The sequence below is a fragment of the Oryzias melastigma genome, linkage group LG6 (genome assembly GCF_002922805.2).
Source record: "Oryzias melastigma strain HK-1 linkage group LG6, ASM292280v2, whole genome shotgun sequence".
Lineage (NCBI taxonomy): Eukaryota > Metazoa > Chordata > Actinopteri > Beloniformes > Adrianichthyidae > Oryzias > Oryzias melastigma.
Window position 1 is genome coordinate 17686310 of NC_050517.1, and position 26769 is coordinate 17713078.

The 26769-nt window shown below is 40.9% G+C and overlaps 3 protein-coding genes across 3 annotated transcripts in view; all 3 read right to left on the reverse strand.

Moving 5' to 3' along the window:
- Positions 1-374: 374 nt before the first annotated feature.
- On the reverse strand, positions 375-16194 carry gmppb (GDP-mannose pyrophosphorylase B). Its single transcript, XM_036212360.1, has 11 exons — positions 16059-16194; positions 14353-14435; positions 13876-14037; positions 13722-13802; positions 13540-13588; positions 12745-12887; positions 12254-12412; positions 4653-4731; positions 1900-2027; positions 1635-1817; positions 375-1558 (listed from the first exon to the last, which is right to left on the reverse strand). Exons 3-11 carry the CDS (start codon positions 14029-14031, stop codon positions 1427-1429), a joined length of 1110 nt encoding a protein of 369 aa, XP_036068253.1. The 5' UTR covers positions 14032-14037; positions 14353-14435; positions 16059-16194; the 3' UTR covers positions 375-1426.
- Positions 16195-17620: 1426 nt separating this feature from the next.
- Positions 17621-22442, reverse strand: pde12 (phosphodiesterase 12). Its single transcript, XM_024281195.2, has 8 exons — positions 21604-22442; positions 19951-20369; positions 19431-19536; positions 18987-19131; positions 18845-18923; positions 18646-18768; positions 18365-18570; positions 17621-18007 (listed from the first exon to the last, which is right to left on the reverse strand). Exons 1-8 carry the CDS (start codon positions 22170-22172, stop codon positions 17888-17890), a joined length of 1767 nt encoding a protein of 588 aa, XP_024136963.1. The 5' UTR covers positions 22173-22442; the 3' UTR covers positions 17621-17887.
- The window catches only part of LOC112152006 (V-type proton ATPase subunit S1), a 31311-nt gene continuing 26929 nt past the window's right edge, over positions 22388-26769 (reverse strand). Inside the window, exons 7-8 of the mRNA XM_024281206.2 lie at positions 23735-23972; positions 22388-23653 (exon numbers count right to left, since the gene is read on the reverse strand). Of these exons, the coding sequence (XP_024136974.1) occupies positions 23396-23653; positions 23735-23972 (496 nt within the window). The 3' untranslated portion in view covers positions 22388-23395. The remainder of the gene's footprint in view (positions 23654-23734; positions 23973-26769) is intronic.

Consider the following 26769-nt stretch of genomic DNA (forward strand, 5'->3'; position numbering starts at 1 on the left):
TGTGCTGTGATGTTCATGTTTCATACCATAACAAAAAATAAATGATTCTAGAAAACCCAAATTATTTTACAATTTTATATAAAAACTGAGTTAAGACTTTTTTAAGGAAATAAGTTTCAAAATGTGAAACTCCGGTTTCCTCTTTAATCTCCTTAAAAGCAATTATTTATCTTTTTACTTGTAAATATTTCAGCTCAACATAATTTAATGTTGAGAAATATTTTAACGAAAAGAGTTTGTGATAGTGTCCTTAAAGTGGGATTAAGGATAAAAAAAAACAAGAAATGTACAAGACATGTAAACAACTAAACCTGAAACTGTCCAGATAACTTCACGAAAATTCCATTTACTTAAAAAAAGACAAGACTTTAAACAGATGTCAGTAACTCGCTTTCTTTAGACAAAAAATTTCATTTCATGAACAGACTTCAGACAGGAAGTACATGGCTCTGAATAGTGTCATTCACCAACTGTAGAACCGTAGAAACAAGTTTTTAGTGTCTGATGAGCCACACGCATCCTTCACCTGAACGCTGCAGAGAAAAAGCATTTGATCACAGAATTCATGATGTCTGAGGACCATTGGATCCAACATTTCCCTTCATTTCATGCAGGCTGAGGAGAGAAATGTTTTAGAGGCTGGGAAAGCTCCACCCCCCAGCATCTCACGCTCTTTACGGCTTCCAGCTGAAACTCTGGTTCCCTTTAAAGCAAATCTAAGTGCAGCTTTAATAGAAAACATCCAGACAGACTCCAGAAGAAAAGTAAAGCTGCATGAGCAAGATGATGGTAATGGTCAGATTGCATCTGCAGAGTCCCACAGTGGTTTGTGTTTCAGTCAAACAGATGAGTTTCAGCGCAGTGCTTTGTGTTTGACTAACTCCAGGAGAGAAGTGCTCAGGTCACTGCAGAAAGGATGAAACCAAGTCTCCAGCAGGATCTGCAGCTTTTACCAGCCTGCCATTGATCATTGTGTTCAGAAGTGCACACAGCATCCATCTCTCTGGGGGTTGGGCTCTTGGAGCCACTGCAGCGATGGCGGTTCCTCAGGTTCCCTCAGACTCTGACAGTCCTGGTCCAAACACTCCACTGTGACCCCTGCTGAGGATCTACAGAAACTAGACACTGAAAATCACTCTTCCCAACGCCACTCATGGCTGCCGTTTACCCCACTACCCCAAAATACCCCCCCCTTTATCCCTCCACCAAGTGCCCCAGCCCCAGTCTGTCTGGATCTGAACCTCGGGTCAGATGTTCAGCCAACAGTCCTGCTGTCTGTGCAGCTGAGCAGGGCCAGAAAAGTCCAAAAGAATCTAAAACAGAAAAGAAAAGAGCTTTTTGTTCCTCCTCCACCCACCTGATGGCCCCCCCTCTGCGCTGTGGCAGTTCAGGTGTCGGTCCAGCCGGAACAGAACCTGCTCTGATGCTACATGATAATGCGCGGCTCTGGAACTGACTCGTTGATGGATTTGTGGGGCAGGACATTGGCGCCGTTCAGGTAAAGCTCGTCGTTCACAATAACGTCCTCCCCCAACACCGTCACGTTCTCCATGCGCACCTGAGGATCCAGAACGACCCCAATAGGTGAGACCATATTTCAGCTTCCTGTTCAACAGCTTTGACTGCTTACTCACCCACTGACCCACAGAGGAGCTCCATCCCACAATGCAGCTCTCCAACCAGGAGTGGGATCGAACTCTGGATCCTTTCAGTACCGTGCACCTCTTTATCCTAACACCGTCCTCCACCACCACGCCGGCGCCGATGGTGACGTTTGGACCGATGGTGCAGTTCTGTCCTATTTGTGCCGTCGGATCCTGCAGAGGAGGCGGCGAGCAGACCGACCGACATAAATGACAGACACTCACTTCACAGAGAGTGAAGGCGAGTGGGACTCACCACCAGGACGTTGCCAAGGAAACCAGGTCCTGTGTGCAGCCTGTCAGGAGTGTGCTGCCTCAGTGACTGCAGGTACATGCACATGCCCGTCAGAAAGTCCTTAGGCTGACCAATGTCCATCCAGAAACCTGCAGACACACCCACAGAACGGTGAGAACAGCTGGTTACTATGGAAACGATCCCCAATGTCAGCACAGTGCAGTCTTCTAGATCTCATTTGCCTTAAAACGAATCGGTTAGATTAAACTGATGATGTAGCTCATGAAATATTTAAAAACAAGGTTTCCTAAACCACGCCCCAGGGCCGGGCCCTACCCCAGAGGATTGACAGTCCCGGGAGCCAGGCCCTGTCCTGGAGCCAGACCACGCACCAGAAACATGAACCACCCCAGAGCCAGGCTACGCCCCAGAGCCAGGCCACGCAACAGAGTCAGGCCCAAGGTTTGGTCTCCCAGCAAGCCTGGAGGCTTACTCCATTGGGTCCTGAACAGGTCTGCCCACCACCCACAGGAAGAACCACAGGACGCTTCTGCTGTTGGATTTTGTAGGCAGTCAAGAGCCTCGTCTGCATGATCCACAGAAATGGACTCGAACTATCAGGACGGGGAACGCCCCTCACTGAAAGGGAAGGAGCCTGAGTGGGACCGGCTAAAGCTCATTGGGCTTGCCTCCCCAAACAACTGAGACAAAGACAGTGATACCCGTTAGGAAGAGGGGCTTCCCTGATGATCTTCACAATCTAATCTTCAGCTGCATGTCTGGTCACAAGTGAAGATGGGGGCGGAGCTTTCACCACCTGGTGATAAGTCGGATTGGACAGACTCGTAAAGCTCGAATGTACCATGAGAGTCTGGCTGGAGCTACCATCAGAAAGGTCTTCACATTCTGTCCCAGTTTAGTTAGAATAAGAACCAACACCTCAGTCTGAGACCGGTTCTCCACCAGAAAAAGGGGGTTTCTCCTGGTGAGTGGAGGGCTCCTTCCAAGTCGAGGACCTTCTGTATCTTGGAGTTTTGTTCAGGAGTGAGGGTTAACAGGCAGATTGGTGCGGCATTAGTGAAGAAGGAGCTGAGCCAAAAAACAGAGGCCTTGATTGACAGCACAGTCCACGCTCCTCCTCTCATCTATGGTCAGGAAGTTTGTGTCGTGACTTCGTGATGAGATCCCAGATACACACAGCTGAGATGAGCTTCCTCCAACACCCAGGAGGAGTTTGGAATCAAGCTGCTGCTCCTGCTCAGTGAGAGGAGCTGGTGAAGATGGCTTGACCATCTCCCCCAGCAGAACTAGAGGGAAATTCTGTGGAGTAGAGGTCTGAGGATCTCCATAGACTGCTGTCCCTGAGACCCAACTCTGGATAAGCAGGAGGAGGAGAAGGTACGGATAAAAACAAAAGTAAAAGCTGAAGGATCAGATCAGGAGTTCTGGGATTTTAGGGTCTGGCTGCTGATTGGTTCCTGCTAGGATAAGGACCCAGAGAAGCACCAACAAATCCTTCCTGACATTTGGGCCAGATTTTGAATAAGAATTACAAGACAGGAAGTGACAGCAGTATGTAAAGGTGTGGTTTGAGGGAAGTTTATTGTGTTGGTGCTCCTCTACAAACCACTACTACAGGAGATGTGAGGAGAAACCCGAACACTTACATCTGACCGAGGTGTGAGCTGCAGAGACCAAAGCAAGCACAGGTCAGCTTCAGGTGCAGCAGACAAACACACGCCTTACACATTTTTTATATCAACAAAACTACAAACAGTTGTGCTATGAAAATATAATCATTTATTAAACTCATCGTAAACAGAAAACGTTTCCAATCTGTATGATTTTCTGTTCACTTTGATTTTCTGTTCACTTCTAGGACAAATAAACACAGAGAGCAGATAAACACCATTTTCTAGATCATTTGTTAAAACTCAAACAGGTTCTAAAGAAAAACGTTTCAGGACCACATCCGTGGAGGTTTTCTTTGACTACATTACTTTAAGGAAACACCTCTTCACTTTTTTATTTAGCTCCTGGTTCTGCCTGGCCAAGAGTCTGCTGAAAACGGTTGAACATCCATGTACAGTGTTCCCACACTGTTTTGTGGATTGTTTTTAAAGCATTTTAGAATATTTTCCTTTTTTTCCTGTATTCTGATGGTCATCTGAGCCGGATCTCCTGTACAGAGGTATTCGTTTATCAATTTTACATAAATCTTTGATCGCAATCAGATCTTTGTTTTCTTGTAGACTTATTTTCTATGAAGGTTTGAACTTTGAGACTTTAAACGAGAGAGAAAAGTATGAAAGTGTTCATATCCGTCAGAGAAAAGTGGATAAAGTGTGAGGAGTTTTACAGCCATAAATATCTAAAATTATTGTAAAAAAAATAAATAAAGACTGCTACTTAGTAGATTTCCCGCTGGGTACCTTTGGATTGTAACTCCTGTAACGGGTTAATGAGCGTCATTCATTCATTCTCCATTTGTTTTAGAAGAACAGTAAAAACTTCATAACGATGTGAAACATGAACCACAGAAAAACTGCAGAATTCAGCCAAAGACTGAAAGTAAAGTTCTTCAAATAGAATCACCAGGTGAGACCCTGAGACTTTAACCAATCACAGAAGGTCCTGTGTTTGGAGTTTCACCTGAAGCATTTCGATCAGAGGCACTCATGAATTATTTTCTGAAGCCACCCCAAAGGTTTTTGCAGGTGTCTCAGTGTGTGGATAGCAACAGCCTGTAGTTATTGTGTTATTAGAGCAGTTACCCTGCAGCTCCATGGCGTACAGTTGGCTCTCCTCCGCCATGACAGGAAATATCTCCTTCTCGATGGATGTTGGTCTCAGCTGCATAGACATGGAAAATGGGTCAGCTTATACGCAGACGACACTGCATTTTCTGCCTGAATACTTCAACAGACTCCAGGGCTGTCAATAATTAGTCAACCAATGTCAACTAATTAACTATTTAAAAAATTGTCCATTTTAATTTGGTATCATCAATGCTTTTAAAAGTAATTTTAAATTATTATAATAAGCATAGCCACAAAGTCATTTGGATTGCAAAGCACACTAGTAAGTTTTGGAAGCAGTATACCCTTCCTCAACCATAGAAGAAGAATACAGAAACATGTGTTTTACGGCCGCCATCCACGAGCACCAGGAACGGAGGTTTCCTGTCGTCTTGGCGTCTCCCTCACCGTCCACAACATCTTCATTAAGGTCATTTTTGCTCACATTTCATCATTGGAGAATGGGTGCAATGTTTTCTCTTATCAAGCTATTATTACATCTAAAGGGGTGTTTGGATTGACGGCTTTGCATGCACCAGGAAATCTGAACAGTCAGCACCTCTTAATGCACATGTGTCAAAGGTTTAGGTTGATTTATTCTGGAATAATATTCCTGTCTGTTTTTACTCATTGTAATGTTAAAAAGTTACCTTTTTTCAAAGTTTTAAAAAACAGACTATTCAATAAATATCTGTCTTGTTTGGCCCGCGACCCAAGGTGTGTTTTGGATTTTGGCTCCCTGTGCAAATGAGTTTGACACCCACTGGACAAATCCCAGCCTATAGAACTCCCTGGGTCAGTGTTCCTCACTCCAGGTCCTCCAGAGCCGGCACCCTGCCTGTTTTCCAGATCTTCAAGCCCTGCTAGCTGCTGATTAGTTCAGTCAGATGTCTCCACATTCTGATTGAATGAACACACCTGGTCCAGGTAATTAGCAGCAAGCAGTACACAAAGAGCTGGAAAACAGGCAGGTTGGCGGCTCTGGAGGACCTGGAATGAGGAACACTGCCTTAGGTGTTGACAGGACTGGAGTAAATTTTCTAAAAATACTGGTATTCAAAAATAAATAAACAATATAAATAAAGGTAAAGGAATATCAGCAAGAACACTAAACCCAAAAGAAACACTGCAGAGTAAAAAATTGGAAATTTGTTGAAACCCAAAATCCTGAAAGTAATAAAACATTTAAATAATGGATAAGTAAGCACTGATTTAATGGAAGTCTTAATACACAGAAACTAACAGCATTATGCAACAAAGGGAAATGAGAAAAAGATGAGAAAGTCAAAAAGGAATAAAAAGCCAAAAGAAGTTATGTTTGACAGAAAATATGAGTATCTGCCTTATTTGCTGCAGTAAGGAAATATAGAAGTAAGCTGTGTTATTTACATTTTAAAGGATTTAATTTAGTGAAATGGTCTATTTTTGATTAGTGTTCAAGTTCATCAGTTGGTATGCGAGTTTGCACCTCGAGTTGGTAACTCTTAGTGTTGAGAGAACTGTTACAGTACAGCCGTAGTCCTATGTGTGAATGGTGTTTTGGTTTAACAGATGAGAAGTATGAAAAGAAAGTAGTTAAGTCAAATGGCTCTGCTATGGAAATAAATGCAGAACAGATGATAAGAATAGAGAAGCAATAAGGCCACTGACTGCTGATCTAATCGAAGTAGGAATAATTGTGGAGTGGAAGCCAAATCGTGCTGAAAGCTCCTAAACCATAAACAATGCCAGTCGAGCTAGAATGACCCTCTGATCCAGAGGAGGGCTTCTCTTATCTGAAACACTGAGTGCACTGGTGTTCCCAGACTATCCAAAACCTTTTTGTTATTATTCTAATTATAGACTGCAGAAACAATTCCATGACTTATTTGCTGGAACAAATGAATAGTGATAAAAACTTAGACCTGTTGTTGTTTTCTTCTGAACTTGATCTTGTGACAAGGTCTTTACTACTAGATCTTGCATTTCTGAAAGTCCGGCCTAAATAAAACATCCATTTTGATTTTTTTATTCTTTGACATGTTGTATATCATATACACAAAGATTTGTCTCAGCAAACCACACTGCTGATCATCCAACTAATTTCCAGACAGTGCAGAGGGGTCTGAATACCTCGTGACCTTCAGTCACTTTCTGTGTCATGGTCATAGTTGTTTTTGTTTATACTCAAAAGGGAGAGGTGTTTAAATAAATTGTTGATAAACACAAGCGGAAGCCATTTTTATTTGTATCCTTAACAGATGAGAAACTGAAGTTTTCTGATGAAGCCCCACCAGAAACCATAAGACTTAAATCAAATCAAATCAAACTTTATTTATAAAAGCGCCTTTCATACTTGAGAGTAACCCAAGGCGCTTCACATTTAAAAACAAAACATACACAATAAAAGCCCAACCCACCCTTCACACACCCTCCCCATATCACATACACCCATGACCCCACACACAATGAAAAAATAAAAATAAATAAAATAAATAAATAAAACTTGTAAAATAAACTTAAGGCTTGGCTCTGCTGTGAGGAGACAGTATTGAGGATTCTATCATACCAGGAGCCAGCTCAGTCAAAGGAACATCGCCATGGCACCCACCCAGACCGGGACAGCACAGAGTCCACTCCACAGCTGTGAGGCTGCAGTGCAGGACTCCAGCCGCCCCAGCAAGGGCGAGAACCACGGCAACGACCCCAGACCAAGCAGACAAGACCTGATATGATAGAACCCACAGGAAACACTGGGGGTAAAATGACAGTAAGATAATAAAATTAAATACATAAAATGTATGTAAAATAAATAAATAACATTGAAATTGAGATTAAATACATAAAATATAAAATTCATAAAGAAGAAAGATAAATGAATAAATAAAGAAAATAAATGAATAAAAACTAATTTAATAAATAGGCAGATAAGATCAACTAAAAGCAGAATTAAAAAGGTGAGTCTTGAGCCTCTTCTTAAAAACCTCTACGGTCTCTGCGGCCCTGAGACTCTCCGGCAGGCTGTTCCAGAGGCGAGGACCGTAATGGTAGAACGAAGCTTCACCGTGTGTTTTGGTCCTCACCTTAGGAACAACTAACAGGCCGGTGCCGGAGGACCTCAGGGTCCGCGAGGGTTCGTACTTTAAAAGAAGATCACTTAAATAAGAAGGCCCAAGACCATAAAAACATTTGTAAACCATTAAAAGAATCTTAAAATCAATCCTGAAACGCACAGGGAGCCAATGCAGCGATTTTAAAACTGGTGTAATGTGTTCCCGCCCCCTGGTCCTCGTCAGAACTCGTGCCGCCGAGTTCTGTAATAATTGTAAATTTGAAAGAGATTTTTGAGGTAAACCAGAGAGCAGGGCATTACAGTAATCTAAACGACTAAAAATAAAAGCATGCATCAGCACCTCTGTGCTGGCAAGAGAGAGGAACGGGCGGACTCTGGCAATATTTTTAAGATGATAAAAACCAGTCTTAACGACGTTTTTGATATGAGGAATAAAATTCAGCTCAGAGTCAAAAAGAACGCCCAGGTTTCTCACACAGTGAGAAGGATTAAAATTCTGAAGACGAGTTAAAATTCTCTCTCTCTTGTCTTCAGGACCGATGATTAAAACTTCTGTTTTGTCCTGGTTGAGCTGAAGGAAGTTCTCTGCCATCCATGACTTGATGTCTAAAATACAATTTAAAAGAGTATTTAAAGGTTCAAGGTCATCAGGAGACACGGCGATGTAAAGCTGAGTATCATCAGCGTAGGTGTGAAACTCAACACCATGTCTCCTGATGACATCCCCAAGAGGCAACATGTACAAGTTAAAAAGAATGGGACCTAAAATTGACCCTTGGGGAACCCCACAACTTATTTCATGGATTCTTGAGGAGCATGTATCCATACTTACATAAAAGTGTCGATCTGTAAGGTAAGAATAAAACCACTTAAGAACATTTCCAGAGAGGCCCACTTGACTCCTAAGTCTATTTAATAAAATCTGGTGATCTACTGTATCAAAGGCGGCACTAAGATCCAGCAGCACCAGAACAGAGAGTTTCTGTGAGTCTAAATTTATTCTAAGATCATTAACGATCTTTAAAAGAGCCGTCTCTGTACTGTGGTTCATTCTAAAACCAGACTGATATTTTTCTAAAATATTTTTGTGATTTAAAAACTCATGAAGTTGAGTAGCGACACTTTTTTCTATAATTTTACTTAAAAATGGTAAGTTGGATACAGGTCTGTAGTTATCCAGAGTATTAGGATCTAAACCGCTCTTCTTCAGAAGGGGCCTCACCACCGCTGTCTTACAGGCAGAGGGGAAGACACCCGTCTGAAGAGAGCAGTTCACTATGTTTAAAAGCTCTGACTCAAAGAATCCATAAAATGTTTTAAAAAGTGAAGTGGGAATGGGATCTAAAAGGCAGGTTTTGGTGTTTACTTGGGATAAAACTCGACCAAGCATTTCCACATCAACCAGGACAAAACTCCCCAGTGTTTCCTCAGGTAAAACCAATGCTGGTGATCTGTTAAAACCAGAGTATTGCACAGATGAAAGACTAGATCTAATGGCATTGATTTTACCCATGAAGTGGTCTGCGAAGTCCTCACATGCAGCATTAGATGACGGCATGGAGGACTTATTAAAATCTTTATTTATTAAAATATCTATTGTTTTAAAAAGAACTTTGGGATTGTTTTTATTTTCTGTAATGATGTTTGAAAAGTATAGTGTTCTGGCCTTTTTAACTGAGCTATTGTACATTTTGAGTTGTTCCTTTAAAATTTCTAGATGAATCATTAGTTTTGTCTTCCTGTATCTCCTCTCTGCTCTTCTGCATTTCTGTTTCAGACACCTTATGTCATCAGTCTTCCATGGTGTTTTCACAGTGGTTCTTAATGTTTTTGTCTTTACTGGGGCCACTGCATCTAAGGAAGACTGAAGTCTGTTATTAAAATCATCAACCATAAAATCACAGGATGCAGATGAAGTTTGAGCAGGAGTTTGGTTAAAATTATTAATAAAATTTGCAGCCACTTCAGGATTTATATACCGTTTCCTCACAGTTCTCACTGAGGCTTCCTGCTGGATTTCACTGGTGACATTAAAAAACACACAGCAGTGATCTGATATGCCTAAATCAACAACAGAGGACACCCTGACAGTTTGTCACAATAGTCAAATTATAAATTTGTAAAGTTGTGATTTCAAATGCGGAGCTATAATGTTTTTGGAAATCTTTGGATCCAGGTGTAACCATTAGCTTGTGTCTCTGTTTATTTTGTTTTTTTTATTAATTTACATGTGAATCTTCATCTTTCTGAATCAAATTATTAAAAGAATTACAGAAAATGTGAACGTTTTCGGTGCAATAACATTAAAAATGAAAATCCAAAGAATTAATTTATGTTTGAGAAAACCAATGTTTTGCCCAGAAAGTTAGACAGTAATCTGAATCATGTTGAGGTTGTAGATTACAAAATCTGCTCAAATTGTGGACATGGAGGCCTGAATAGATTCAAGGCAGAATTGTGACCTTAGAGTGAAACATAATTTTTCCAGAGCTGCTCCAAGTAAATATTGTTTTAACTTTGGGGTAATTTTAATTACGACTGAATTGCTGTTATTTATTTATTTTCCTCTGAAAATAAAGACAACCAAATAAATCACTTTTAAAAAGAAAAGCAGGCTGAGATCATACTTATGTGGTGGAAAACATGAGATCAAAACTTATTTTACTAGATTAACAGTGAGGAAATGATAAAAGTCAAATAATGGAACATTGATGATGACAATGAAATATAATGTATTATCCCTAAACACTAAATAAATGCACAACCATTTTGAGGCATGGTTCTACACGACTCAACAGGGGGGATGGTAGGACAGATACAGCATCAATATACTACGGATTTGATTCTTATTCAAAGATTTTTTTAGAGCATGTCTCTAGTGTTTATGTTCTTTAATTTTCTGTAATTTTTCAACCATTAACACGATAATTCCAGTAGATTATGAAGGAGCCGAATCTAATTATCGTGTTAACAAGTTACAGTACGTTAAAGATTTTGTGTTTAAGCGTCACTGGCAACGCCTCAGGTGTTAAAGGGTTAATTAACCGATTGATAGTAACTGTTGTCTCACCAGCAGCGCCACCACCAGAACAGCTGTACCTTCTTGTCGCAAAGAAATGTTTCAGGCTGTTTAAACCTAACAGTGCCAGTGCACGCCCGAGACAGCTGCAACACTTCAACCACTGACCACATGACTGGGGTGCTGCACCCTGGCTATCCCCTGAGTCACTTTTGCAAACAAATGGAGGAAAAAAATTGTAGATTTTTTTTTTTTTTTTACTATTCACCTATTCCAAAAAAGTAAAACCCATGTTAATACTTATTACTTACTATTTCTATGGGAAGTTTAGACGATGATTTAGTGCGAGGATCGGGACCCTATGGCTTGCAAGCAAATTCTAAATGTTTTTAAGCTAGAATATAGCTTACCTGGGACCTTAAAGTTTTAATCTTTTATAAGGTGAAATTGAAATTTGTACATTTTACATGGGAAATTTAAATTTCAATTGGCAGTCCCAAACCTCTACGGACTTTCATTTTGTTAAAAAAAAAAAAAAAAAATCTGCACATCAACTTACGCAAACAATTGTTGACTAAATGGGAAAAAAAAGTTGTCAAAACGACAAACCACACAAGATAACTGCTAATCAAACGACTAATCAAACAAAACTAATCGTTGCACTTAGGTTGGGTATCGGTTATAATTTCCAGCAACTATTCGATTCACAAGAGCCTGAATTAATTCAATTACGTTTTTTTTTTCTTTTTTTTCCCGATTCTTTAATTCAATTTTGAGTTTACACATTTATACACATTTGTTTAGAAATACATTAATAATCTACTATATGTTTTGAATATATTTATATTAATCTGATCCAGTTCACATCTTGTAAATGTATCAGTGAAATAATGAGATTGTTAATATCATCCAGTGTTCCATGGATTCTCTAAAGGAGAAGTTCTAACTAAAATGTTCAGATCATTAACATTGGAAACATTGTTCTGCTTCTCCTGGAGGACGTTTCAGTTTGACCACTAGGTGGTGATCATGCTATAGAAGTACACCTTTTGCAAGAAGAAGACTACAGTATAAGAAAAAAAACAACAACAATGTGTTAGACCACAAATAGTTAAAAATTATATTTCATTTAAGGGATTTGGAAAATTCCTGCTTGTGAGTTTATAAGGATGTTCATTTAGTCAGTGATGTAGGTTTATGTCGACTGAGCGTTAGCATTAGCCGTCCTATAGGGAATTCCATTAAACATTAGCATCAAGCTAGCAGACTTTAGCTTTATGTGCTAAATCGATTCATGTCTTTTATGAATCGATCAAATCGATTAATCAATTTATTCAACCAAGCCCTACGTTGCACAACTGACTAATCAAACAGTGAAATCTGTAACCAAACTCGAAAAAAGATCGTCGACTAGTCGAACAAGATAATCCTTGACTAATCGACAACTATAATGAGAGCTAGTGACAGCCCTGACAGACTAGTCAGACAGGAGACCGCGACTCTTACCTGGATCCTGCTGAGCATGTTGGGATTGAAGATGTACATGCCAGCGTTGATCTTATTGGAGACAAAGACCTGTGGTTTCTCGACGAAGCGGTGGATCTTCCCACTTTCAGCCTCAAACACCACCACACCATATTTTGACGGCTCCTCCACCCGTGTCACCTTCACACACATTAAACATTTACATCTGAGAAGCTTGTTAACATCTGGAGAATCTGAGGAGGAACATTTTAAAAAGATCACTCATGGCTGTCCTTTAAAGGAGGAGAGAAAAACGGATGCAATAAAAAAAGATTCTACAACTAAATCTTTTTCATTCTTGGTTTTGGAGTCTTTCGACATTAGAGATGAACAAACTGAAAGGCCAACATCTGGAGTTCTGCTAGAAGGTCAGAGGGACAGACAAAAGTTCTCATTTCCAGGTACAGCTACAGTTCGTTATAAGGCAGACAGCTTCAGCCGTTGAGGTCAAAAGTAGAGGACGAGGTTCTCACCACAATGGTTCCCTCCTTGCCGTGGTTCCGGTGGAACTGCAGCAGATCTTGAAAGGGAAAGTCGCAGATGACGTCCGAGTTGAGGACAAAGAACGGCTCATTGTCGACGTTCAGCAGCTCTCGAGCCAGAGCCAGCGGTCCGGCTGCACGAGAACAGACAGAAGAAAGTGAAAGCGGAAGGTTTTCAGGGTTTGCTGAGGTTCACCCTCACTTCAAATATTGATGAATCGCTCCAAAGTGAACTCTGTTTCATTAATTGAGCCTCTAATGAAAATAAAGAATCAACTAAAAGGTTTTTTGAAGAAAAAGTCTGTTGATGCCTCAAGTTTTAAGAAATAAAGATTTTTTCTGGAAAATGATTCAGAAAAAACCAGAAGGATGTGTTTTTGCTGCAATTTTCATGTGTCCGTCGGAATCAAACTGTGACGAGTTTAGGAAATTACATGATTACGAAAATGACTGGCTGGTGGAACAAGGTGAACTACACCCAGGTCTAGCTTCAGTTTTTAAGTGTGTCATATCAATTCACATTAAACAGATTCTCCTGAGGATCTAATGTCAGTTTGTTTTGGTAAAACCCTATAAATCATCTTCACGTGGAAAATGTACAGATGTTTGTGTCATTTACTCTAATTTATGCTGAAAAGTTTCTAACTTTAGTTCACTTTTAACACATGAGCGAACTCATTGTCTTTAAACTGCTAAACCCTGAAGGGAAAATGCTGTTATATCTGTCATGTATTTGTGGTGCAAAGACAGTCTCCAGACCGTAGAGTCTGAAGTAAAGAGACTCACCGGTTCCCAGAGGCTCTTTCTCATGAGACAAAGAGATCTGAATTCCCAGCTGAGGAGTACAAAACAGTCAAGTCAGCACTTTGGTTCCGATTGGTGGACTTAAAATGTATAAACAAATCAAAATGTAAAGATTTGATTTCAATGAAAGTTCAAGGTTAAATAAATGTTAGCATGTAGCGCACCCTCTGCTCCTGGACTCTCATCTCCCTCTCCAGCAGCTCTGACATGTAGCTCACAGCCAGGATCACATGGTTCACTCCAGCCTGCAAACACACCGTAACCGGTCAATAACGTGGCTAAGGTGACCTGACGCGCGTGCCTCCCCTCACCCCTTACCTTGACCAGCGCCTCCACCTGGTGCAGCAGGATGGGTTTGTTGCAGAACTCCACCAGAGGTTTGGGGACGCTCAGGGTGAGTGGTCGCAGCCGGGTCCCGTACCCCCCAACCAGAATCAGGGCCTTCATGCTTCTGCGGGACAGATCAGAGAACATGTGACCCTAACAACAGAGAAGAATAGAGTAGATAGGAGAAGCCAGGTACAGGTATGAGTGAACCATTTTTCCAGGGGATTAATTTTACAGCATATCAAGTCCCTTTATGTTTCTCACCAGCAACAGTTTGGGTTCCAATAAGAATAAGATTTTACTTTTTTTAGCCTTTATTTAACCCAAAAAAATCCCACTGGGATTACTGATCTGTTTGTCACAGCCCAGACAGCAGAACCGATCAATACCCAGCATCAAGAACAATAGTACTATTAAAAAAAAATGTAAAACACATACAACTACAAGTGAGCAAAAGTTGAATCTTACTTATTCAGACTAGATCTTTAGTCCTTTCGTAAATAATTCCAGGTTCCAACTGCAGCTTCACCTTTCCGCTTCTGTGGAGGCACCTGGTACAGCCCATAAGAGGGGATTCTTTAGATTCTTGATGATGTTAGAGAGAGTTTATTTATTTAAGTTTATTTTTTTATAAAAATCAAAAGAAGAACAGTTTTTCTCAAAGAAGCAGAAGTTTGAACTATGACTGGATAAAGCGACAGCTTTTGTTCTGGTTTCTGCAGAACAGCAGGATCCACAGTTCAGATCAGCACAGGTGACAAGTTCACCTGCAGATGCTCTACAACAATGAAAACATCAATCACAGCCTGGAGACGTGAAGAATTTATTAGTAATGAAAGTTTCCCGGCTGAGTCATACCAAAGACTCTAGAAATGGGACCCAGTGCCTCCCTTCTTGACACTCAGCACTAAGGAGTTGGACTGGGGGGTTAAACCACCAAATGGTTCCTGAGCGCAGCTGTGTCTGCAGCTCACCGCTCCCCCAGGGGAGGGGTCAAATGTGGAGAACAAATTTCACACATCGAGGTGTGTGTCAACTGATGTGACTTTAACTTTAGGTGAATCACATTTAAAATTTTAAATTACTTCTTTTTCAAAAAGCACAGCCACTCAGGGATCATGGCCCTCAAATACACCTCATCCGTGTGTGTACGTATAAGTGCAAATTTATGAGGAGCAAATGTCAAAAAGATTGCATTTTATTTTCTCTATTTTCTATTAAATTTGTGAATTATCTTATATGTCATGTATTTTTATTGCCTTTTCATTGTCATTATGCTTAAATAAAATAAATCAAACATTCATGGATCCAAAGTTTTTGTGAAAAATCTAAACACCACTTTAGTGCTGGAAAATATAATGTTAGTGTAGAAAAATAAAAACTTTGACAAAAAAATATGAAAATATTATTTAGGAATAACTGGTTTGTGTTTGCCAAAAGACTAAATGAAATGTACAATTGTCATCGCACAAATGATTGTGTAGCAGAGGAAAGTGGCATCAGAGAACTGACGTCATCCAGGTGCACACCTGCATCTGCCTTTCACTAAACCAGTTTTACTTCTTTGTCTCTGCTGGACAAAACTTCAGGCACATATCAGATCCAGAGGACACTCTCTGATTATCCTATTCAAGTCAAAAGAAGAAGATGATCTGATCTTCTGCCCCAAACCTCCATCCTTCTGTCAGCAGGTGGTGGATCCAATGAATGAATCCAAACATGTTCAGACTTTGCTCAGATTCGCTAAATCCACTTTTTAACAATCTATAATTTGCCATTCAGGTAGAAAAGATTGATGTGAGGTTTTAAAGTCTTTATTAGAGAACTGATCATCATCCCAGCAAACTTTCTGGAATCAAACCTCCAAACATGAGAGCACCAGTCTGAGATGATTTCATGATTTCATTCATGACTATTTGAAGTTTGTCATAAACTACTTCCGCTGGACGGAGAATATCAGGAATCTTCAGCCCATCACAGCTCTTCTCAGGAACATCAATGTGTGAAGGCTGAGGAGCTGTCAGAGCCTGGAGTAAGGCGGTCACGTGACCTCCTCCAACTCTGATCTTCTCCTCCTGTTAGCTTCTCCGGCTAAATGTTCCAGCTGGTTTTCTAAAGGATACCCCTCTCTGGTTAAAATGTTCCCACGGAAATAAAAACTGACAGAAACTTACAAATCTCTGCGCGGCGGACTCCCCGGGCAGCGCAGACAATGCTCTCACCCGAAGTGACACGTAGGATTGTTTGAATTCCTTGCTTGGCTTCCGGTGCAGCGCATGGCGTGAAAAAACGTCAGCGTGACACGTCATATCCGGTTCTACCTTTCAAAGTAAAAATTCCCGAGAATCCCACTGAACCTTTTACAAAACAATATCCTTAATGTTTGTGTGACCAAAAAATTATTCATTAATAAGATTTATCTTTTATATGTAAAAAAAAAATAAATGATTACAACAGTAAAATGTAATATATTTATAACAAATATAAGCTTATTTAATAAATATAAATATTCAAAATATATATAAAAATATATATATTTAAAAAGTATCAAAAAGGGAAATATTCAGGATATTCAAGTTCCTTTCAAAATAAAAGTCTCAAATCAGATCCTCCAGCTGCAGCAGATTTACTTGTCATTAGGATTATAGTGAAATTATTAACTTTCATGAACTTTATCTCTGAATTACGACTTGCAACTAGACCCTGTTGTGCAGCAGGAGTATGTGCTTTAAATCTATGCCATAAATAAACCGTTTGGACAGTAGACTAAATCTTCTATCCTGATTTTGCTTCATCATCTGATGTGTGTTTCTGAGGAGTGCTAAACCAGAGAACTCTTGATTTAATGTAATCCTAGCAGAAGTAAAAAAAAAAAGCTGTTAATTTTTTTTCAATACTAGATCATCTTAGTTTAAAAAATCAAAATAGAAATGATAAAACTTGACAAACAGGCTCATTATTAATTGAAAGCATTTTTCTCCAAAACCTAAGAGCCAGAATACAGGGATCAAAGAGCAGCAGGTTTCAGAGCCAGTTGATTTTAAGTTTGTTGAAATGTTAACAAACATCTGATTGAAACTTTTTGAGTTATGGGATTTTTTTCCAAAAAGAAGAATCCGAGTTCCTGTCTATAGATGATCGGACTTTGTCAAATTAGATAAACACATCCAGATTTCCCTAATCAAATTTCTATGATTTGTTCTTTTCTTTTACACATCAGAGAATGTAAATAAAAACAGGAGAGACAATAGGCAAAGAGGAAGTGGATGGACAGCAACAAGATCTGAAAGTGATTAAGTCTCAGGTGTATGAAAATTCTCCATCCAGTCAGTATCTGAACACATCCAAAACACTAATAAATCCACGTCACCTCTTCTAACACCCAGCACTAAATCAATTCTGTATTCTGTGCAGTGAACTGGGACTGACACCTTAATGAAAATATTTGTACTTATTTTAGTTATTCTCATATTTCTTACAGTACCTTCTCCCATTTATTTTTTGAGTCTTATACTGTCATTTTTTGGGCTTTATTCACATTGTCACGCTGAATTTAAATGCTGCAGGAATTTACTCAAAACGAATGGAGACAGGTAAAACTACAAAGTTTAAACCTCTCATTTTTCTGGCTTTTACCTGATGCAGCAAAGTTCATGAAACCTCTGGGAACTGGATACAAAACATAAAAATACAAGCTTCTTGTGTGCTGTAATTAATTGAAGATAAATGAAAAACATACAGTTTATAAAACTTTATTTAAAGACTCAGAGCAGCAGCTTTGGCCAGAAAAAACAAATTTGTGATAAATACTGTGCTGTTTTATAAATTAATCATTTCATTAGAAATTTAAAGGTGGATTCAGAAGCAGCAGTTACAATTTCTCTGGATTTTTCTAAAAAATCTAATTTATAGTGAAAAAAAAAACAAAAAACATCAAATGCGTATGATTCCATCTCTGCTTGTAAAACCAATGAAAACAAACAGGAACTTGTTCCTCCAGAGGTCAGGGAGTCCAAAGAAGGTCACAAACCAAAGCGATGTGGTCAGAGGGGTGAGCTAAGCTGGGCAGGGCCTTGTAGGCCGTCACCTCCTGGTGGTTGGGCAGAGGAATTACCTGCTCCACCTGCAAAGGTAAAAGACCCATTAGATGTCACACACCTGAGAGTGTAAGCGTGGAGCTGCAGTCACATCCACACTCCAGCAGCTTAAACTCCGCCCCCAAATCCAACCAGTCATGTTGAAGGTATGGCCCGACTGAGAGTTCAAACGCAGAACATTCCAGTCTGAGGGCAGACACTCCACCATTTGATCACTGAGCTGAAAACTAGCTGTTTTCAGTGAATAATTAAAACAGAAAAGATTGTTTGGAAAAAAATCTGTTCAATGGAGTCGTAACCATGGTTACAGTTAAAACCAGTTAACAGACTTTAGGTAGCATGACCGCAGTCGGGCTGAGGAAGCGTCTGTGGACCTTCGGTACCTTCATGCTCTCCGGCTGTATGAAGACGTAGTCCAGGCAGCCATGAAATCCTCCCACATAGTTGGTGTAAGCGGGCTGTCCGCAGGCGCTCAGCAGCGGCGGAAACGGGGAGGCCAGCTCCACGCTGCAGGACTCCTCTGGACCCGAGCTATTCCAGTCTGGATGCTGCTCAGGAATCGCCCCCTTGCTGAGGAGCTGAAACAGACCTGAGGCACAAAACGCCATCACCCTCCCGGCATGGACTCTGAGCCTCAGCTCAACCTGTCTGAGTGGGAACTCACCCGAGTCTGGCATGGAATTGAAGTCACCACAGAAGAGAAGAGGAGCTCCTGGAGCAACTGTGTCAATCACATAACTCAAGTGTCGCAGAGCCACTCCCACCTGGACCAGCCGAACGTTCCCTCCTTTAAAACAAGTTCAAGTTAGTTCCAGACGGTCGCCTGAGTGACGGTGAGTTCATCAGAGCACCAGCTGGTTTACCTTTAGGATGCCAGTACAGGTGAGTGTTGGCCACAATCAGCTTCCTGTCTGTCCTGATGCGGTCCTCCAGAACAGTTACCTGCAGAGAACACTCGTTACCTTCATGTGAGGAGGAAGCAGCTTGTTACACTGTCGGCGGCACCTGCAGGGAGGTGGATCTCAGCAGGACCTTCTCCCTTAGGGCCACACTCCCAGAAATCTTCTGCAGCAGCTCAGAGTGGAGGGGGTCAGAGGTCAGCGCTTCGCTGAGCATGATGTCGTGGCTGCTCAGCAGCTGAAACTTCGACCTGAAACCCAAAACAAGAACTACACTCACTTCAATGTCAAAGTTGTCAAAAACACATCCGTTGGTATTTGTTTTAACAAAATCTGACAGACGAGTGGTGAGACGGACAGCAGGGAGAAAAGATGAAGAAACAGTCTTCATCCTGAGACATGTCGTGGAGTTCATCTCCCTGAAGTACCACACAGGGTTTGGAAAAAGCATCTCCATCACAGGTGTTTGTTGGTGGCGGTCAGGCTGCATTACAACAAAAAAATCAAAAAGTTTTCAACAACATTTTTCTGACTCCAGATGATGCCAAACCTGCGAAAGAATGTCGCCAGCCCTTCGTGCTGCTTCTCTTTGAGCCTGAAAACGCCATCCAGACCGAAGGCGTCCAGAGCAGGACTCAGACTGTCGGCAAACACTCCTGGGGGGGGGGCGCAGATAAGAAAGATCACATGACCTTCAGGCAGGCTGTAGCGTTTCAAATGCATCATTTGTGTTTGGTTATTGATGAAATCTGCTTTAGCAGAAACTGAAAGACACTGAATCTCATCTTCCTATACATCAACTTCTATTCAGCCCTGAATTTCCATATTTTTCTGATCCTCTGCAGACTCGTGGCTTTACTGCAGCAGCTGAGACCACATTCAGATTTCGGTTTTGGTTCCACAAGCTCTCAAATTTATGAAGAATTCTAATCCACATGGAAACGAATCAGGATGAAGAAAATGAGAGGAGTTGTCCATCATCAGCCCTTTCACAGGTGAGCAAATGTGTCATCAAAACTATTCTGGAACAAATGTAAGTGATCTTCATTCAGCAAAAAAGCCTCCCTCACCTTTGTCCACCTCCTGCAGACAGACTATATCAGCGTGGTATCCCGCCAGCTCCTTCTTGATCAGGTTCTGCCTGTAGTCCAGCTCCAGAGCGTACGGGGCACAGTACGGGTACAGAACCGTCTTGGACAGTTCTGTCTGAGCATAGATGTCTGCCAGGATGTTGTAAGACGCCACCCTCACCGCCGGCCACACTGCCTCCTTTGCCGTGTAAGCATGGCGGTTGTCAAAAGTACAAACGCCAGGTCCCGCCTCCACAGCTGAAATAGAGATCAGCTCTTTGACCAGGCCACTGCGTTCTCCCTCTTTGGGAGTGCACCTCAGTTTGAGCCTGCAGCCAATGTCCTGATTGGAGGGGACATGGACGCGCTGAGACCCCACCTGAGTCCAGGATGAGTCCGGATCTGGACCGTCTTCAGGACTGAAACGGAAGAACAGATCTTAGAGGTTCAGGTCCTTCTGAGGTGTCCTGCATTCAGGAGCCTGAGGCCCAATCTGAATTCTTCCCTTCTCCCTTCCCCTTTATTCAGCCCTCCAAACAGTTGTGAAAAAACAGTGTCTAATATTTTAGACGTCACTTTCATTCGATGACGTCATCAACAATCACCGGTCCGCTAGCATTAGCGCGGAGCTTCCAGCGCTTGAATATACATAACAATAGGGCTGCCACGATTAGTCAACTAATCGACGACTAATCGACTATTAAAATAGTCAACGACTAATTTAGTCCTCGACTAGTCGTTACTTTATATTATATGCGGTCAGAGTGTAGTAAGGTTGAAAGTTATAATGATATTCTGCTAGCTTTTTGGACCATTTTGGCATTTATTAAGGTTTTTAGGCTAATTTTGGATATTTCAGCCACATGCTAGGTGTTTAGGCTGATTCAGGTTTTTTTCATTTTTTACGCTATTTTTTCAGCTACGTGCTAGCTGTTTTGGCTAACTTTGGCTTTTTTAAGCTAATTTGGCCTTTAACTAATATTTTAGCTAACTACCAGCATCTTCAGCTATCGTCACTAGCATCTTTTGTGGCCAAATACAGCTTACATTCCATCTATAATAATGCTAGTGTGAATATATCTAGTTTTTAGTTACTTTAAAGCTAATGATGGTTAAGATGTGTGCTTTACATCCACTTTGTGCATGACATGATTAGTCGGAAAAAAATAATCGGTGATTAGTCGACTATTAAAATAATTGTTTGTGGCAGTACTACATAACAACAGCAGTTGTATAACTTTAAAAACATTATGCTACATCAAAAATGCATTACTTACATCTAAATGTAAACTCACGTGCTTCAGACACACCCACGTGAAGCAAAGCGCTTCTCAGCGCAATGTGGATTACTCTCGCGATGATGGATTTAAAAAATAATAATCCGGACACGACTTCCACTTAAAATGCCACTTCAATTTGAGGGGAAGGGCTAAATGAAGAATTCTGATTGGGCCTGGATGTTTATCTTTACATAGACAGTTGGATTTTGCTATAAAAAAATGCAGAGCACATGCATGTGGTGCATCCACCTACAGCTTCTCCTTCATTCTTCTGCTGCCTGATTCTATCTGAGGTTCCTCTGACGGATTGATTAAACAACCTCTTGCAGAGTGGTGCGTTTTGCTCGTGCATCAGTAATGCGTTACTCGTTACCTCGTACTCGTTGGGTTTTCTTTGAACCACGTGAACTCGCTGTCCTGCAGGTTTCCGAACTCCACCTCCAGCTTTGGGCAGACCGGGAAGCCGGAGAGCAGTGACAGCGGCAGCTCCGCCGTGGTGAAGGAGGGGGGGTTCCGGTGCACAGAGAACGTCACGTCTCCTACCTGCAGCACGGCTCCGTCCCGCCACGCCTCCGAGTTGGGGAGCGTTTCCAGCATCACCTCCCCGCCGGAGAGCAGCTTCACCACCGCGGCCTCCGCCGCCTCGCCCGGCTGCTCTCCGCGGCTCTTCTTTGTCTTCTTCGCCTTCGTGAGGCTCTTGGCGCTGGAGCTGGAGATCCTGGCGAGGGCCTTCCCCAGCGGCTCGTCCTGGTCCCGCAGCATGTGTTTGTGGCTCCCGTTCAGGCAGAGGGAGATGGTGAGCTTCGGCTCCCCGGGAAGGCTCCTCACGATCACTGGTTCCATCCCGCGGAACAGGCGACAGGCTCCGGATAGAGTCTTCGATGAGGGTTGGGCCAGACAGCGGGGGAACAGAGCGAAAGCAGCGGACAGGTGACCAAACATGAAGTCCTCGAATCTGTCCGGTAAAGGAGGCGTCACTCTTCAGGTGAACCGCAGCGGCGCTGCTATGCTAGCCGGATGCTAACCATGAGAGGCTAACCGACAGAAGAAACGCCCAAACACGACTTTGTTTCAGTAAAACTACAATACTTTAAATTGTAAACATTATACAATTTAAAATTAGGCTTTAAAGGCGCGCTGGTAAGGAAATGTCGAGGTTTTTTTTTTTTTTCGCGGTCACGCTTTCCTCTAGGCGGTAGTAGTTTCTTCTTCTGCTGATGTTCTGGATGATTAGACATGACATCAGAGCCACCTTCAGGACAAAACGGAAAATACAAGTCTTTCCATCTGTTTTTGTCATTTTCTCTCTTTTCTTGTATTTTATTTTTTATTTACCTATTTTACAGAATTAAAATGATTGTATTTGTTTAACCTTTAATTTACCAGTAAATCCCATTGAGATTAGATCTCCTTTTAAGGGTGACCTGGACCGAAAGGCATCATCTGAAGTTAACTTCATGAGCCATCATTAAACTGTATTTTTGTTTGGTTTAATAATTCATAATTTTACCCAATAAAAAAACTTTCCTTCAGAATCAAACAAAACTGGTTTTGGAGTGTAACTTTAATCTTATTAAATCAAATTAAACAGTCTTAAACCAAATCAAATCATGACCTCGTGTCTCTAAATTGAACTGGTCAGGGATTTGGGGGAGAACTGCCTCTTTACCAGACTATTGTTTTCATGTGTTGAAGAGTTTGGAAAAGTTTAGTTTTCACCAAATGTGGTAAGCTTATTTTGTGCTATCCTAGGGACATCAATGTTGGGAGTGAGGTCATCTGGAACCCACAACACAGCACGCATAACATTTTTTCTCAATGATTTTCACTGGTGTCCATGGTAGACATGAAATCCTGTCCACCTTTGACCACTTTTGTCAAAGGGGGGATAATACTACAATGTAAGGATGCACCATCTGGACCCCATAACAGAGCAAAAGAGTTAAAACGGAGTGAAAATAGGGGTTTAAAGAGCAATAATAACCCGAGAAGTAAGACAAGTTTTCATTTTTAAAAAAAATTTTTTATCTAGTGTGTTATGAATAATCAGATGCTGAAATAGTTTAACAGATTACAAAAGACTAGAAACTTACTTTTAAAAAAGCCAAGATCCTGAGCTGTACATCAGAACAGAAACATAAAAAATGTGGAATTTCTGCTTCCATTTAAATCACGTTCTTCTCGGTTATGTTCTCATCACAGCAGTGCTCTAGGTGTTCTGTGCTTTGAGGAAAGTACATGTCAGCTTTCTGACTGTCGTCATGCTCGATGTGTTTCAGGTGAATGACCATGTGCAGGGCGTAGGCCAGCACCAGCAGCAGGATCAGGGAGGTGATGAGGCCCATCAGAATGGCTGGTGTCAGGATGGTGGTGCAGTCACTCGCTGGTGAAAATCTGCCAGAGGTGACATTGAACGCCTGGATCTACATGGATCAGTGAAGGCTCAAGTTTGATTTTGTTTCTCACCTTTATAAACAATGGACAAAATGGCAGCAAAAGAATACCTGGAAGTCGATGAAGGTGATGGACCAGCGGCGAGCGTGGTCAGTGCTGGGTAACAGCAGGCCGCTGTATCGCTGCAGGCTGCTGACATGAGGGCATCGGTACGAGGAGGACGCAGGAGCGTACACATCACTAGCATTAAACAAAGCTCCTACTGAGGAGTTGCAGAGAACCAAGACACTGTCCACCGAGAACCACCACTGACCTGAAGACTCGTAGAAAGTGTTGGAGAGCTGCAACCTGACGAACGGAAAGGAGATGGCTCTTAGTGCGAGATATGTTTCTAAAAACACCCCTAATGGAGCGATGCACTGACCCCAGAAGTCACACTAATGGATCAAAGGTGTCCATCCATCCATTCAATCCTCCAACAATTCATCCATCCATGCAACCATTCATCCAATTGTTCAATCATCTATCCATCCATCAATGAACAATCCATCCAATCAACGATCCATCAATCCATCCAATCAACGATCCATCAATCCATCCAATCAACGATCCATCAATCCATCCAATCAACGATCCATCAATCCATTCAATCTTCCAACATTTCATCCATCGAACCAATCATCTATCCATCCATCCAATGAACCATTCAACAATCCACCCATTCGATCTTTCATCCAATTGATATAATAACATATCCATTTGGTCTTTCATTCATCCATTCAAATATCCAACAATCAGTCAATTAGGGATGCAACAAAATTAAATATAAAACCGGACCATTCAATACCTGTTCAACAATTCAATACAACATTTTTCACAATACTCATTTTAATGATTCAGGACCACAGTACAGTACAGCTGCACAGTAATGATGCAAAAAATCCCCGCCCACTCTCCCCCTCCCTGCCAGAAACTAGTTTGCCCTCCTACAGTTGTCTGATAATAAAAAAAAAAATTAGCTAAACGCTAAAAACAACAGAGATACTTATTTTTTTATGTAAAGTTACATGAAAAAAGAACTGACAGCTAAGGAACACTGCACTTTACCTGTGTTGCTGTTGTTTATTTGGATGGGTAAGTCTGTTCTAAATATTTTAAATTGGTTTGGTTTAGATTGTGAATGACATCCAGCTGCCAAAATGTTAGAGAACTGCTTAAATTGTTGCAGTTCATATAAGTTGTAATGTTCTGTTTAAATTTGATTCTGCAATGAGAGCTAAGAACTATGCACTTGAAAAATATGAATATTTGCTATGGCATTTCTCTGCAAAATAAATCATCTGTGGAATAGTAAGATTTCAGGGTTTATTTTTTCTTGATCAATACATATCGAACCGTGACGCTCATATTGGGGTACATATTGAACCGTGAGCAAACTGTTTCGTTGCATCCCTACAGTCTATTAAACCTTTTATCCATTCAAACAACCATCCAATGATTTATTCACCTATTCTTCCATCCAGAAATCTATCCAACATTCCATTCATTCTGCCATCCAACAATCTATGATTTATCTTCATTTCACTTCAGGGCGGCTGTGGTGCAGCGGTAGGGCGGTTGACTCCTGATCGGAAGCGAGCAGGTTCGATTCCCGCCTTGCCCGCCCATGTGTCGAAGTGTCCTTGGGCAAGTCACTGAACCCCGAATTGCCTCTGGTGAGAGGTTGGCGCCAGTGTTCAGCAGCAGAGCCACCAGCAGTGTATGAATGGGTGAATGGATCTATGACTGTGTAGCGCTATACAAGTATACGCCATTTACCATTTGCTTAATAAGAACAAACTCCACTGAAGAAAACTCATGTTTGATTGGCCTGCTTTCTATCAGATGATGGTCACCGCAAAGCATGAAGGGAAAACAGTTTCTCTTCTCTCTGTAACAGACTATTGGTCCACAAATTTCAGTTTCACAAAACCAGATTGGTGTAAGATTCCTCCTTCAGCAAATTGTTTAAGTTTATTAATTGTTTCAAGCATGGTCAGTTACAGCATATTTCAATCAACATAGACACATCACATATATAAATAACCAAAATTAAATCACCATCAGATTCAAAGAGTATACATCCTAGTACCTCTTTGATATCCTTCTTTCCATTATATGAACTAAATAATCGATGCTTGAAACGAGAAGGGAAGAAGCAAAACTTATTTAATCCCTTCCCCTCTATAATCTGCATAATTTAACAATTATACATGGTTGCTATATTTAATATTTATTTTTAGATATTTATCTAAATATAGTACCTAATACTAACTTTGTCCAGCTATGTATTTATGTCAGTAATCAGTTACCCTACCAATAATAATATAGCAATACTAATATAGTTCCTATAAGATTATTTAACAAACATTTCCAATATCACCTAAGTGCACCACCCATTATGTAACACTGGGTCCATCCACCCTCGTGACCATTATTCACCTCCGCCTCTATACTGAAACAATAACAATCTTTTTTTTAAATATCTGGATATTAGAGCATTGTTTGAGCTCCTCACTTAGCACATGCCACAGTTTGATGCCACACACTGAAACACAGAAATATTTCCTGTTAGTTCTTGCAAATTGTATTTTAAATTCTCTGTATCCTCTTAAGCGATAGCCTTTTTTGCTTTCAGAGAATTGTTTTTTAATGTTATTAGGTAATGAACTACTATTAGCCTTGAATATAAATTGTGATGTCTGAAATTTTACCCAATCAAATATTTTCAAAAGTTTAAATTGGAGGAATAAATCATTTGTATGCTCAAGGTATCTAGCTCCATGAATAATTCTTATTGCACGTTTTTGAATTAAAAATAAAGGTTGTAATGCTGTTTTATAATTATTGCCCCAAATCTCAATACCATAAATCAAATATGGTAAGATCAGAGAACAATATGGCAGATATCTACTTTTATAGTCTAATATGTGCGTTGATTTATTTAAAACAAAAATGTTTTTTGACACTTTGTTCTGCGTGTTTCTGACGTGTGGCTTCCAACTTAAAGGCCTCGTGCGGACCGAGGTGAAGTTAGTTGGATATTGGATATTCGACAGACATTCGCTCTGGGTGTAGTTAGGGACCGTCAACAAATTAAAGTTTT